Raw genomic sequence first — 15,878 nt, forward strand, 5'->3', positions numbered from 1 at the left:
TTCGTTTCAATTTTTGCCATAAGCTAATTTAGGGCAGAAGCTGTACCTATTTGTGCGTAATATTAAACCATGGTTTCTTATACAAACCGTGAGTTATCACAGATGATCAAACAATGGTAAGTTGTTTCTCCAAAGCTTGCTTTGTTTTCCAGCTGGTTTTGCCTTGTGCCTTTGTAGTTTGGTGAGCATTTGGGATGCAGTAGCCCAACTAGCCAAGAATGCTTGAGTGTTTCTGCATAACACCAAGCCATAGTTAAAACAAATCAAGTTCATAAGCTAAAAATAAACCATGGCTTCAGATGATGATTTTCTGGAAGTAAATGAACCATAATTAAACCACGGGGTATGGTTTGCACGTATTAGCTAAGCCATGGATTAATAAAATTATCGTAGTGTTATGTATGAACAGGACACCACATTTTTTACCCATAGAAAAGCCATTCATTCCACTTTTAAAATGATTCTAGACTTGTAGCATATAGAATAAAGTTCTTACAAATGGAGAATTCAATTTGGTGAGAGAAGCTAATCAGTAAGCTAACACAGGCTATTTTAAGGCTTTGAATTCTCTTAATTGCTATGAATAGTGTCAATAATTTGGCGTTTAATAGATAATGGAAAGTTAAGCATTCAAAAACACTGTTATATTTCCAATTTCTTAACAGGAGGAATTTGGATACAATGCAGATACTCAGAAACTTCTTGCTAAAAACGGTGAAACTCTACTTGGGGCAATTAACTTCTTTATTGCTAGTGTGAACACTTTGGTGAACAAAACTATTGAGGACACGTTAATAACCGTGAAGCAATATGAAAGTGCCAGGTAATGGATTGTACAATATTATCTGATGTCTTTCTGAAGTATATAGTTTTAACAGATGGTAGGGTAGGTGATCGTTGAATCTTGAGTTTAGATCTCATTAAGACATACTGTCCACAGAAACAAATTCAAATATACTGTGTGAAGCATTTTTACCCCATTGTTTAGCCCGAAAGCCCTCCTGACCAGCTTACATAAGATCAATAGCAAACAAAGCAGTCCCTGCTCTCGGGCTTACAATTTAAAAGACATGACATAAAAGGAAACGGATGTGGAGTGCAGGTATAAACTACCCAACTGATGCACCAGTTCTTGGTCTGCATCCCAACAACAAATTTATAAGCATGTCAGGAAACCATATTATGTAGCTACAGCTTTTTTCATACGGTAGCTTTTTTTATTGGTCCTTTTCCACTGCTGAAGAAGCAAGCTGCTGTTCATCTTTGAAATTAATCTATTTGAGGGCGTGAGTTGATGTGGGGAACATTTCAGAGAAAGATCTGGCTATGCCATCGTTTCCAGTACTTGCTTGTAAATGACTTTATTTTTATCTTACTCATTTAATATATACCACTCAATACTGAAGACAGTCTCTGTACAGTGTACAAAATAACCAATACAATACAATACAATGAATACTGAGAAATTACCATATAATTCACTGCCATAAAACATTTTTTTTAAAAAAAAATGAAAGCAGCAAAGCTACAGATTTTGAGACATCTTTATAGAGTTCAGCCTGTTCAGCCTCCCTCTTGCCAAGGCACATTCTGACTCACAAAATGAAACACTTACCCCATTAACATGTACACATCACACACACATTCTGCCTGTATTTATACAAATCATACATCACCTACTACTACTCATTCAATACTGCACACACATCCACCAGTACACACAATCACTCTCCCACTCAATCACAACTGCTATCACCCATCACTCCTTCCACTCAACAAAAATGTACTGTACTGCAAAAGCTCACCAGGAGACAATGAAACCATTCACTGACAGAACCATAAAAATGACACTACACATTGCCACCCATCCGTCACTCAGAAGCGCTGTTCCTGATAGCAATCTGGCTCTCGCCCAGATTGCTCTGTCTCACCCAAAGATGCATTAAACTGCACACACCCCTCCCTGGTACTCCTTTCTGTCACCAAATAGGGCCCTCAGACAATTAAACCCATGCAAGAGGCACTCCAAAAGGCAAAACTTGAAGGAGGGCCTCAGCTTTGCTGGTTCTGCAGCTCTCTGGGTGGGTGGCAGTCATTAGCATCAGCTGGTACCACACTTCCTCTGGAGTTCTGCTCCAACAAAATGACTCCTGGGGCACCCAGTCGCAAAGTCTTTAAAAAGTCAGTATCTCCCTCATAGAGTGCTACAGTCTCCTTGATGAGGGGAAGGGTGGAGATCAGTCACAACTAACTTCGATAAGGGTGGAAATGCCATCCATTATTGCTAAAAAATATTGACTGGACTAAGTGTACAGCAGTCCTGTTCTAAAGCAAGGGTGGGAAACCAGCAGCCCACAGGCCAAAGTTGGCCTCCTAGACCTCTCTATTTGGCCTGCCAAGCCATTTCCCCTAAACCATACCCGCCATTGGAGCAGGTATCAATATGTCTACAAAGTAATAATTGGGAGCTTAAAGTGTGCTATCATTTTTTCCTCTGCTGGAGAAAGGTGCACTCCAGCCACTCGTTGGGTGCGCCTTGCTCATACAGCACCAAAGGTTTGCATTGAAACGCTGTTAAAATGAAGCTTGTTCTTTGCATTTTAACAAGAGTTTCAAGGCAGACTGCTTGGTGCTATAGGAGCAGCAAAGTCCCACATACTGTGGTTCCCAAGTGCCCAGCAGCCAATTGGCTGTAGAGTGCTTAGGAAGTTCTATGCAATGGACTTTCTGCAATCATAATGAAGTCAGGTGATTGACAGATGGGTTGTGCTATCAAAGCTGGCCCATGTGGTTTGGTCAGATAAAGATCTGGCTCATCAAGCCAAAAAAGGTTTGCCACCCATGTTCTGTAGTATACAATATTGCAAAATACCCTGTATGCTTCCATGAGCATTATTGTTGAAACCTGCAACATGAATGCTATCTGATCTCCCCTGCTCATTTATAACCAGTTCCTACCAGGCACAGAAAGTGGAACTATTTGTAAGAGGCTCCAGCTGACAAAATAAAACATTTTAGCTTCCCCCCGTATTATCATATATTTGAAATCTTCCAAAAACATCTGTTACATGTATTGGTGAGACCCAGTGTAGTGTGAGAAGAGCAATAGACAGACTTATTGGTTATCACTCTGTGATTACTTCAGATCATATTCCCGAATGGGAGTCTTTGTTCCCTTTTTCTGATGGCAAGAACTGATAGCTGGGTTACTTGCGTGGACAGGGATGATATGCAAGGCTTGAAAACGAGGGGGGGGGAATTATATGTGTTTCTGTTGCTCCATGCAAATATGCACAGGTCATTTTAATTCTTTCTTCTCAGGATTGAATATGATGCTTATCGCACAGATCTAGAGGAGCTGAATCTTGGCCCACGAGATGCAAACACATTGCCAAAAATTGAGCAGTCACAACAACTATTTCAAATACATAAGGAGAAATATGACAAAATGCGCAATGATGTATCAGTTAAATTGAAGTTTTTGGAGGAAAACAAGGTAAGGAACTGCATTACTTCCTAATTTGCTATATACTTGAAATTCAACTTTGCATTATCAACTATATATTAGATCATGCAGTCTATTGAATTTGATTATCATTGTCTCTTTTCTAAACTATTTAAACTTCTGGCAGGTAAGTACTAGAGTAGATTTGAGTAAGAGCATTAAATCAGATTCTTTTTCTATTCTTAACTCCTATTTGTTTTTGTTTTCTTGTTTGCGCATAGCAGGGCACCTTAAAATTATTTCAGTGTCATAATTTCAACAAGGGGTTGATAATGTACCTGACTATTCATGAGGACCCTTGGAGCCCTTGAAGACAGATAAAATCAGGGCTCAACTGTTTATAAAAGTTCACCACTGTAAAGGGAGGAGTGGAGATGTCATCTAACTTTGTATGCTTACTTGCTTCAGTTTTTGGAGGAAAGCTCGGAACATGAACTGAATGTTTCTGTTTCTGACATTAGGGTATACTTGGAAACCAAACGCTGTAATTTTGGCTGGTTGGTCAGTGTTTGCTGGCCAATATCGTTGTGTTCCATTTGCAGTACTACCATTAGTAGACCTCTGTTTCCTGACCAAATATATCATTTTGGCTAAATATGTGGACTGTAACAGCTATAGCTATTCTTGTTAACATATAAGTAGTGTTGATTGCTGTCAGAATTGGAGTACAATGAACTTCTATACAAAAAGGGGCCGAGACACTTTTTTTCTCTTATTTGACAAGTAGCTGCGTTGGGCAAAGGCAAACCTCCCAAAAGATTGTTTCATGTGTAATAGCCCAGTGATTAAAAGTGCTAGTTTGAAGCAGTAGGACAACTCTATAATGAGTCACTATCTCACTATCTGACTGGTTAATAGTTCTTTTTGCACCATGTTAAGCAGCAATCTGGTACCTACCACATTGAAAGTACATATATATACTTCTAAGACAGTTCCATATTTATACCTGTTGTGTTGGCTCCTTACAGGGAAATGAGTGGCAGAAGCTGTGTGCAAGCTGTGACTGATGTGCGTGGGTTGAAAGGAGGGGAAGGTGGAGACTTCATCCTATGGACTGAATGTGGTTCTGTAATATTTGTCAGATAGTCAGTTTACTTGAAATACTGCAGGTTTCCCCTTTGCATCATTTTCATAAATTTGCTAAGGATAGCAATTTGAGGGTCAATAATTCTTAGGTTGATTGTCTTTGAATTCTGCCTTAATGACTTCATTAGCTATAGACACCCTAAGGGGAAGGAGGTTTGGCAGCCATTCAGATGTTAAGATAAATTGATATCTTTGCTCTCTTCACAAAAAAAAGAAAGCTGTGCTGTCAATGTGCAGTGATAAGTGTCTGTAAGATGTCAGAAACTCTTTTGACAGTTAGTAGCACTACCTGTTATTCTAGCCTAGTCTATGTTTGCACAGATTGCACCTTTTTAAATGTAACAACAATATCCACTCTTGTATAGATCTCTACACATTTTGAGTAGCAGAATATTCTGAAATGTCACCCCCACATCTGGGGTAAATAGTTTAGCAATGAAGCAATCTGTGGCAGTGATGGAAGGTCCTACTGGGATCCGCATGCTTCTGTTTGCGCACTAGTGGTTCCTTAAGTGCCTCATATAGTATTTATTCACTGTGGTGAACAGCAAATTCTGGTAAGCTCCCCTTGGTTTTGAGCCACATGCAGACAAAAGTCAGAGGAATTTATGGCACCCAAATTAGGGTGTGTGTCATTTTCTCATGGAAATCAGTCTTCTTGATTTTGTCTGTTTGTAACCATGAAGCACTATTTATATCTGTGGATTAGTTTTGGACATAGCAGTCCCCTCTTCCTTCTCTTCCATACACAAAAGACAAATATCTAAAATTTCTTCTGCTTTAGACCATGCATGGAGAATCTCCAGCCTGTGGGCATAGTTTGACCTGGCATGGATCCCAGTTTGGCTGTTTCCCCCAAAATACACCCTCCTGCACCACACCTGACATCATGTGAGGTTGGTAGAAATGTAGCAGCCAAGGAACAATTGGGAACCTTAAAGTCCTTTCGGTGATTCCTTGGCAAGGAATGTTCGCTGTTGATGCCAATCATTTGATCAGCAGTAACAGCATACAGAAAGCTAGATTTCAGGGGACAGGATTTTAGCCTTCTCCCGGCTTTCCTCAGTGACATACCTGCTGTTTGAGATTCAAAGCTAATGATTCAAAGTTGTGGCTAAGAAGAAGCCTTTAAATATTTGATACTGAAAGATAGAGGAATATAGGAATACAGTGGTACCTCGGTTTATGAACACAATTGGTTCCGGAAGTCTGTTCATCAACTGAAGTGTTCATAAACTGAAGCGAACTTTCCTATTGAAAGTAATGGAAAGTGGATTAATCTGTTCCAGACAGTCCGCGAAGTACTTAAACTGAAGCGTTCATAAACTGAAGCGAACTTTCCCATTGAATGTAATGGAAAATGGATTAATCCGTTCCAGATGGGTCCGTGGCGTTCGTAAACCGAAAATTCGTAAACCGAGGTGTTCATAAATCGAGGTTCCACTGTATAAATAATTGCCTGAAAATAATTTTGCAGGCCTCTGGATTGCAGTGAAATCCACTTCTTCATGGGAAGATTTGAGGGAACATAATTGTTTTGCAATATCCTGTTTTTGAACTGTGTTGATCTTAGAAGGGTGTGTGGGAGCCATGGGACCTATAATTTTCTCCCTTAAGTTGCTGAGTTCTATACCATATACTCCTTTAAAGCACCTGTGTCTCCAATAAATAAATGTAAAGTGTTAAAACTTCAGGACAAGGAAACTTCCAGAAGATCTGTCATCTTAAATAACTATATGTGGCATGGCTCACAGATTTGAGGTTACTAGTTTGAGGTTACTGCATTAAGTTAAAAAATGCATTTAAAAGCCTTTACCGTCTTCTAATGATGCGGGTGGCACTGTGGGTTAAACCACAGAGTCTAGGGCTTGCCGATCACAAGGTCAGCAGTTCGAAGCCCCACGACAGGGTGAGCTCCTGTTGCTCGGTCCCAGCTCCTGCCCACCTAGCAGTTCGAAAGCATGTCAAAGTGCAAGTAGATAAATAGGTACTGCTCCGGCGGGAAGGTAAACAGCGTTTCCGTGCGCTGCTCTGGTTCGCCAGAAGTGGCTTAGTCATGCTGGCCACATGACCCAGAAGCTGTACGTCGGCTCCCTCAGCCAATAAAGCAAGATGAGCGCCACGACCCCAGAGTCGTCCACGACTGGACCCAATGGTCAGGGGTCCCTTTACCTTTTACCTTTAATGATGGCATTAGTAAAAGATAAAGCTACAGTTATAGTAACATTCATAAAAATGTGCTCTGTTCCATACATTCTCAACAGTTTTGAATATTTTGAACACGAGCTACCGGTAGTTTTATAGATGTGTGTTTAGCATTCAAATAGTAAATGAAAAAAGCATACATTTTTCCTTGTTGCCACTTCCCTTTTTATAGAAAGTATTCAGATATGATGGCTTGTATCCTATGCTTACGCTACAGAACTTACAGTTTTGCTCCTTCCCTGCACCCCCCCCAATCAGTTCTGGGGGGGCCTCCAACGTTTTGAATATGATTTTGGGAGCGCTCAGAAGGCTGGAGGGGACAGTATAGGAAATTTTACTGTCTACCTACTCACATTTTCAGGTACACTTCTAGGAGGACTGTATCATGTAAAAAGGTAAAGGACCCCTGACAGTTAAGCCCAGTCGTGACCGACTCTGGGGTTGCAGCGCTCATCTCTCTTTACTGGCCGAGGAAGCCAACGTTTGTTCACAGTTTCTCCGGGTCATGTGACCAGCATGACTAAGCCGCTTCTGGCAAAACCAGAGCAGCGCACGGAAACGCTGTTTACCTTCCCGCCAGAGCGGTACCTATTTATCTACTTACACTTTGACGTGCTCTCAAACTGCTGGGTTGGTAGGAGCTGGGACCAAGCAACGGGAGCTCACCCCGTGGCGGGGATTTGAACTGCCGATCTTCCGATCGGCAAGCCCAAGGCTCAGTGGTTTACACCACAGCACCACCCGCATCCCTTATCACGTACATTTTCTGAATTTGTATTCAGCCTGAAGTGTATGGGTTGAATGCAGATTTTCCCCTCCGTTAATGGAAGGGCTCCTTCTTTTATGGAGGCAACTGATATCCAGTGAAGGTTTCCTGCTGGAGGAGCAGAGTGGATAGACAATTTTGTCAATTTCTTCTGAACCACTTCCCACATTATTCTGCAAAGAGTCCCTGCCCCATTCCCCAGTCTTTCAGAGCAGCTTTTCAGGGACTGCAAGAGGAAGGAATTGGAATTGGTGGAATTGGCATAAGCAAAAGTCTGTTGAGCAAATGTCTAGATCCAATGTCTAGAAGTTTTGGTGGAAGGAAATAGGCCTATGAAAGCATTGGGGACTGGAGGTTAAGACAGTATGTTCAAAGAGAAGCAGAAATATTGGAGCAAGTTGAATTGGTACAGATTGGTAATACGGTAGTACCCTTCATATTTCATTGTCATTCAGCCAATTTTATGGAGACACCAGTTATTTGGCTGCCTGAATGTGACTCTCTCAAGTCCCTCTGGGCTTTGGGGGGTTTTATGCTTTCTTTTACTTCAGTGTTGCTCTGTTGGTATGTATGAGTACTGTATTGCCAAGACTATTATGGGCTGACATTAAAAGTATTGTGAATTATAAGCAAATACATAACTCAAAGCACTTGATTTTAAAATTCTGTTCAGTCAGTAAAATACAGCAATGTCTAGGTGTGCTGTCTGAGTATTGTAATCAGATGTTATTTTATTTTAAGTGTGTCCATCCCACATAGTTCACCCACGAAGTCTGATTTCCCAGCCTTTAGTTGTAAACACCCAAAAGCCTGAATAGTAAAAGAAGTGAACAATGAACAAATAGTTGCCATACAGCACTGATGCCTTTTTTCACATTAGCTTTTATTTTGATGTGTTGCAAGATTGCCACTCTATATTTTTGCTTATTAAAGGGAAAGAATATCAACTGAGATCATATTTGTTTGCCTTGTAACAAAATTTGCTACAGGGAGTCCAAATGGTAACTGCTACAGTTAACTGATGTAGCATATTTCCGGATGTTCTGGAGGGATAGTCATGTTTATCTGTTGTAGCAAAACTAAAGGGGAAAAAAAAAGACTTGTAACACTTCAAAAACTAACAAATTTATTATGGCATAAGTTGTGGATCAGATTCATGGAAGTTTTTTTCCTAAGCTAGAAGGGGTGTGTGGAGAGAGAGAGAGAGAGAGAGAGAGAGAGAGAGAGAGAGAGAGAGAGAGAGAGAGAGAGAGAGAGAGTTCTGGAGGAAACAAAAGTCAATTTTGTGGAGGTGAAATAATAACAGAAAAGGATGATAGTACTTCTAAATTTTAAGAATAGCTACTGATCAAAATTGAGAATGTATGTGAAAAGATAAAGCAGACGCCTCTCTTATAGGAGTCCACAACTTTTACTAGCCTCCTTCACAGGTTTCCATCCATTCAGTCATCTGCAGCATTTCTTCTGCTCTTCTGGACATATCTGAAAGAAATTCATTCTTACTGTTTTCACCTGAATGGTGTCCATTGTTCCTCCTGGACACTTAGATTGGAATATTGGCTGAATTCCAGCCAATTGTTTTCCAGCAATGTCCTGTGAAGAAAGTGGCAGTCCATTCCCCCTTTTTGTTATTTATAATTAAAAACCTCTCATCTATATGTAGCATCATTTGAATTATATGATCTGTGCTGTTGCCATTTTGAAGAATGTCTGCAGATGTAGAATGTTTGACCTACCTCCTGAAGACTGTAGCTTGTTGGAAGATACTTGACCTAATCCAGGGTGTGCCATGGCTTGAAATGATGGCTTAAGAATTTAGGATTTTTTAAACTCCGAAGCTTTAAAACTCTTGGCCTCCATACACTGCACTCTTGGCCTCCATACACTGCACTCGTTTCCCCTCTCATATCAACAGCTACCGTACTAATTCCACATCTGCCCAGCTTTTTAACTGTGAAGAATGCTGGAAAACTATTTGTTTTTTCTTAAAACTGGAACACCTTGGGGTTAACCTCTGATCTTCTTCAATATTCAGTTACATGCCTTTTCATCTTTAACTTTATCCTTGTCCACAGGTGAAAGTATTGCACAATCAGCTTGTTCTGTTCCACAATGCCATTGCAGCATACTTTGCGGGGAATCAAAAACAGCTTGAACAGACTCTTAAACTATTCCATATCAAATTGAAAACGCCTGGAGTAGATTCTCCATCCTGGCTTGAAGATCAGCAATAGGACCACAGCATGAAGATCCCTTGATCAACCAAGAATATTGTACATCTAAAGAGAATCAATGAATTTGTATAAGGAGGACTGTTTGTAATGATACTTGCACAAGCAGCTTTATTTTCCCCCTTGATAATGAAAACTATAATAGTTTGGGAGGGTGGATGGATGTAACCAAATGTAACTTGCCATTTCAGAAACAGATCTTTTTTGTATTTGAGGGTGGATGGTTTTCTGTAGTAGGGAAATATAGATTTGCACTGACAAAGATGTTCGTGATCTCCGGTAATTGTGGTGGCTAGATGAGAATTTTTTCAAAGGGAGATGCTCATAGTTTGTATCAACATCTGATATTTTATATAAATGTATTAAACCTATCTAAAGATTCTTTTTTCATGTAAATGTGTTAAAAGAATAAATATTTTACAGAGTAATAATATAAGGAAGGCCTTCAAGCAACATCCACAAAATATCAGTGGCTGGCTGATACGTGGAATTGCAGCAAATAGCTTTTTTAAAAAAAATGTTGGATCATTCAATTTTGTGGTTCAGGAACACTAAATATAGAATTGCCATCTTGGTCTGAAGCTTTGAAAACACATTTTAGCATTGTAAAGATGACCTGCTGGAGAAGCAGACCTTAGCCCTACTTCTTTAATATTTAAATGTCTATTAAAAATACCTTTACTTGCCTTAAATTCAGAAGTGCCTTTTGCGACACACTTTGTACCCAGTGTACATAATCTGTAAGAAGCCCTCTTTGGATTGATGACTTTTTAAAGAGACAGTCTGAGGCCAGTCTGGGTTGTGTGTGCTTCTGTTGAATGGCAGACCATGTCACATGACTAAAATGACTGTTTCTTTTCTCAATAGTGTAACCTTTATTAAACATACATTTCTGTTCTCTTATAGCCTTTTAAAATTCACTGTTATGGAGCATCCTCAGTTGCACATTATCCACTGCTTTTTGTGTTTATATAAATGAAGTACTTAAAATAACTCAACACAGTTTATATGGATTGTATAATTATGTATTATATGTTGAAATGATTCAGTTGCTACTTAAAATGGTTAAGTTTAAGTCTTAATGTAATGTGTGTATCAAGTACATTTTAAATCATTCCTTAATACATTCTTGTCTGTTCAATGACTTTTTGCAGTTGGATTTTTTTCTCTGGCAATAACTTCACCAAGTTACCATTCCTCAGAATGTGCCTCCATTGTTAACTTTGTTTTCATACTAAAGGTGTTTGCTGCAGTCTGTTTCCTTTATTTCATGGGCTTTGTGGATTAACATTTGCACAAACCTTCTTTTTCTTCCTGCTAGCCATGAGGATGCTTTTATTAGCCATAGCCCTACAAACAAGATATGATTAGCTGCCTTTCTGACTGGAACTTTTTTCCTCCAATGGCTTTTTTCCTCCACTGCTAGGAAGGGAAGCAAATATTCTTGAGGAAGCAGGGCTGCAGCAGTAATGTACCGGTACTCTTCTTTGTTCACTTGTACCCCTTTGTTCACTTTCCTCCAAACAGCATGTTCTGTTGTTTTGTCCTGTGTGGATTTACAGCGGGAACGTTGGAGATGGGATAAAAACTTATCGGGGTAGACAAGGTGAGCCTGTGGTACCAAAAAAAACCCCTCTGAATACAAGTGGTATTCATATGTTTCCATGTATTGTAATGTTTTTAAATGTTGACAGCTAAGTTAACAATCATCCTGGCTTTTGTACTAGTTGGCTGGAAATTTGCTTGACATATAAACAAAAACTTTCTAAACTGTCTCTTCCCTGCTCACATCTTCATGGCCACAGCTCTGGTAATGTGAAATGGCTAACTCTCAAGATGACAATATAGCAAAACTTGTGTGTCAACTGGGTAGATTTAGTTGTCTCCCCCTAATTCTTGAGTCTTTCCTATGAAAATTCTTTCTTTTTTTAAAGTACCTGGCCCCAGTTATCATTTTATACTTTCCTCCAGCCCCAGTGCTGTGCTGTGGGAATCTTTCATAAGTTTCAACTTTGCACGTGACATCTCCATGCAGTAAAACTGCTAGAGTTTTCAAACTTCCTCCTTTAAAATTTATCTGGCATTTTCACAAAGCAACTATTGGCCAAGTGTACATCTTTTGTGCCTCAGTTTGATAATAACTGACTTCACATAAACCCAGAGTTCCTAGAGTTCTGGTTTTACTTGTCACTGTTGTTTTCCTTCTCTATTTGCATTTCTCATTTCTTATGGCACTGTGTGACATGGTGAATTTCTGTATATCAGTTTGAGAAATTGTCTGGACCTGTATTTTGAGGTACAGGTCATGAAATATTTATCAAAGAATTTCAAATTCTGCACTGAAGAATTTGAAATCATCACACAAGGAAAACCTTTAAATATACATTACAACAGTCTTTTGCAAAATAATCAACATACACAAATAGGTGTAACTTGAACGGGGTACTTTGTATTATGCAATCTTTTCTTTTCTTTTTTACAGTGGTGCAGGTTGTCATACTGCCATAGGGTGTCAGTAGCATAGATCAGTAGTAACTGAAATAGAAATCAGGATCACTTTTGTCTCAGGTAGTTGGACTAGATGACCCTGGGAGTCCCTTCTTACTCTTTAGTTCTAAGACACTATGAACAGTAAGGCACAATGCAATCCCACTATAAATGCACTAAATTCCACCACTTTTCTAGCTTCAGTGGTTCTATGAAGAGTGCACTAGTAAACATTGCAGTGTCTAAGCTCTTAGTTGTAAGGATAGTTCTTTATAACTAGATCAAAGACACTGGGACTATATCAAACCCAGCTTGATGTGGATGCAATAAAATGGAACATTTCAAAGGATGCTTAGTGCTTTGATATTTTTTTTAGTAAGGTTTGTAAGATATCTTAGAAAGCTGGGATCAGGGAAGTTGGTGTTTTTGGAGGGGAGGAATTTTTTTGAACTTTGTTAGGAGCATTGGCTTCTCCACTGAAAGGAAATAAACACAGATAAATGAACCCAAAGTGGCCTACTGTGGAGGTCCCTGTTCTACCCACTGAAAGCATGGACAGGAGAAGCTACTACCAGTGGTAGTCAATGTACCATATTTCACTGCATAATAGTCGCACCCCCCCCCCCCTTTTAGGACCCTAAAAGCCATCCCCAGGGCATTCCTCACACAATAGTCACAGGGTTGAAAATGCCTTGCCGGTGGGACATTAGTTTTGCCCAACAACATTTGCCCACTTTTGTAAATGAAATTGTTATTAGCACAGCTGTTTCCCAGCCTCTTCCTGTACCTACCTGTGGAACTTGCTTTTTAGCGGCACACAGAGGATGGAGAATGAGGCAGCCTCATATGAGGAGTGAAGGCGGCAGCTGAGGAGGCCTCACCCGAGAGGAGTATGGAGATGGAGGAGAAATGTGGTGGCAAGGTCCTGGCCAGAGGCATGCGGCTTGGGCCCGTGGGTGTGCCCAGCAACTGTAAACTGCCTGCTATTTGCAGTGGGCCTACTTCTCCGTGGGGGGGCTTGCAGGGCGGGGTTAAGAGACCTAGGCTAAGCTATGCATTTACTGTATTTCAACGCGTAATGGTTGCCACCGCATAAATTGCACCCCTCTTTTTTGAAAAGAAAAATCGGCGTTAAAAATGTGACATGCGGTGAAATGCAATAACCCTGGAATGAAGGATTATGGAACTGATCTAGCCAAGGAGCCACTGGACCCTAAGGTACTCTTATCTATTGACAACTCTTGTGAGGAGTCTGAGCCACACCTGTTTGCTGCGTTTGCTGCGCCAGCCTGGAGCTGGTGCAACAAATGTATACTTTTTGCGCCCCACTCTGGCTGCCACAAACGGTGGAACACCAGATGCCATGCCGCAGTGACTCCATCACTCACTACTTCCCTCCAGGAGTTCAGATTGTGCTCTTTATCTCATTGTTAAGGAAATAGTGAAGGATTTCACAACCACTCATTATACACTAGGAGTGTCCCATGTACCAAATGCAGGAGTTAAATACAAAATTCCTCACATGAATCTTGAAATAGGTTACTGACATGCTCTCTGTTGTTGCATAGATAGGCACATTTTGAGGTTCAGACAGAACATATTATCCAGAACTAAGTAATTCATGACTTAGCTGGATTGGTATTACAGTTAAACCTGTGAACAATAAACTGTCCTTGGTAGAGTGGCATACTGTTACCATTTTTGTTGCAGCTACTGATGATGGTGGGAGTTTACCGTCTGCATAAATGATAAAGGGAGGCCTTCGCGTATATGTCATCCTCAAAGCTTGGCCCTCTAAAGACAATGTCGTAAGTGTGCAGAAGGACAGAATGTTGCCTATGAAGAATTGTGCGCTGTGTGGGCGGCTGGCCACTGCTCATAACACAAACTCACAAACCCAAGTGGAAATTTTCCTCTGGGCTGTGAATATTCATAATGATTAGTAGAAATTACGTAATCGTTATTACCATCCCTGACACAATTCCAATATGTGAACAAATAGGTCTACTTTTTCTAATCTCGACTGTAAGCTTGTATTTTCTTAGAACGTGTATTACATTTTTGAGTGTGGCCTCTTGAGTGCTATATTACTGTGCAGACTCCTGAAAGCTGGTCTTCTGGATTATCCTTGGTCTGGATAATGAATGATATCAGTTGTGGGATTTAATTGTGAAATATACATTATCCACCAATGTTAAGTGCTTTAAAATTAAATTTTCATTTGATCACAATGGGAGAGATTAAAGCACTTAATTGATTTTAATGCAATAAGACATAAGTGTTTAGCTTTGGTTAGATTGTTTTGTTTAGGTTGTTTCTCAATATGTCAGAAACAATTTCCTCACATAAAGGGAACCCCCTTTTTTGCAGAAAGCATGACAGAGTAAATAAGGATGAACCCTCTCCCTGCTTTTGGGACAACAAGAATGCTTTGCTGTTGTAATACCATTTCTGCTTACAATGCATTGATTTTAGTTTCTATGGTGCGTCTCTGTGTAAGTGCACAAAATCCAGCAACCCTAGACACTAAACACTGGATTGGGAATGCTGCCCTGGAATCACACAGATAGCACAAGTTCATGCAATTAACAGCAGGGTCGAATTGTGCTTTGACTTGGAGTGATTGCAGAGCATTGACATGAGTCTAGTAAAAATCAACAAAGGTGATGCCCCCTTAGCTGTAGTTGTTAATTATTAAGGAGACTTACTATAATGATAGTAACATTTTTTAAAACAAACCGCCAGTACAGAGCAGGGCTGTGTGAACCCTACAGAAGCACATTCTGGTTTAAAATAATTAAGAGTTACTTTTATATATAGGTGGTGATGCTTGTGTGAGAATCTGAACTCCTTTTAAAGAGTTTTTGCATAAGCCTGATGGCAAGCTGGCCCCTTCACCTTGAGCAGCCTCCGCCATCACTGCTTGTGTTTTTTCTTTCTTTCTGGTTTTCAAAATGCTGACTCCTCTCTTCTACTCACTATGTGCTGCTCCTGTGTGAACTGTCTAAGCTTCTTCCCGTAGCATACCCTGGCCTCCCAGATACTCTGGGAATTTGTCAGAAATTATTAGGATTTAGTGACTTGGGGGAAGGGCATGCAGTAACGGGCTGGTTTTCTGAGAGATGGTGACTGGAGGAAACCAGAATACTTGCAAAAATTGAATTGTTCTCTTCATTCTCCTTCAGCACTAATGACCCTCTGTACTTGGTGTAAGCAGACATCCATGCACACTATATTAATGCATTCAAAGCAACAAAACTTCTAGTTCTGTCCTCGGAACTGTGTTTACACTTCTAGTTAGATGGTTTTTAATTCTAAAAAGAGAGAGCACTGCAGAAAGGAAAGAAGCATTTACAGAACCATGTAATGTTCAGGACACAAGCGTGGTATAGACGTCGGGGTGCTTGGAGACACAGGTTCAAATGCCCACTCAGCCATGATTGACTCACTGGGTCAATCATTGTCTCTCAGCCCAACCTATCCCACAAGGTTGTGATGAGGCAAGGATAAAATGGGGAGATGGAAATCATGTGCACCATTTTACACCTCCTTGGCGGAAAGGCAGACTTTAAATGTAATAATAATATTATTTAGGTAC

General features: G+C 40.2%; 1 protein-coding gene across 9 annotated transcripts in view; it reads left to right on the forward strand.

Annotated features, from left to right (window-relative positions):
• The window catches only part of ARFIP1 (ADP ribosylation factor interacting protein 1), a 35,602-nt gene extending 24,343 nt beyond the window's left edge, over window positions 1-11,259 (forward strand). For all 9 annotated transcript variants that reach the window (XM_035112049.2, XM_035112052.2, XM_035112050.2 and 6 more), the window contains 3 exons: window positions 666-823; window positions 3,322-3,496; window positions 9,638-11,259. In XM_035112049.2, the coding sequence (XP_034967940.1) occupies window positions 666-823; window positions 3,322-3,496; window positions 9,638-9,796 (492 nt within the window). In that variant the 3' untranslated portion in view covers window positions 9,797-11,259. The remainder of the gene's footprint in view (window positions 1-665; window positions 824-3,321; window positions 3,497-9,637) is intronic.
• Window positions 11,260-15,878: the final 4,619 nt, after the last annotated feature.

The sequence above is a fragment of the Zootoca vivipara genome, chromosome 9 (assembly GCF_963506605.1).
Source record: "Zootoca vivipara chromosome 9, rZooViv1.1, whole genome shotgun sequence".
Classification (NCBI taxonomy): domain Eukaryota; kingdom Metazoa; phylum Chordata; class Lepidosauria; order Squamata; family Lacertidae; genus Zootoca; species Zootoca vivipara.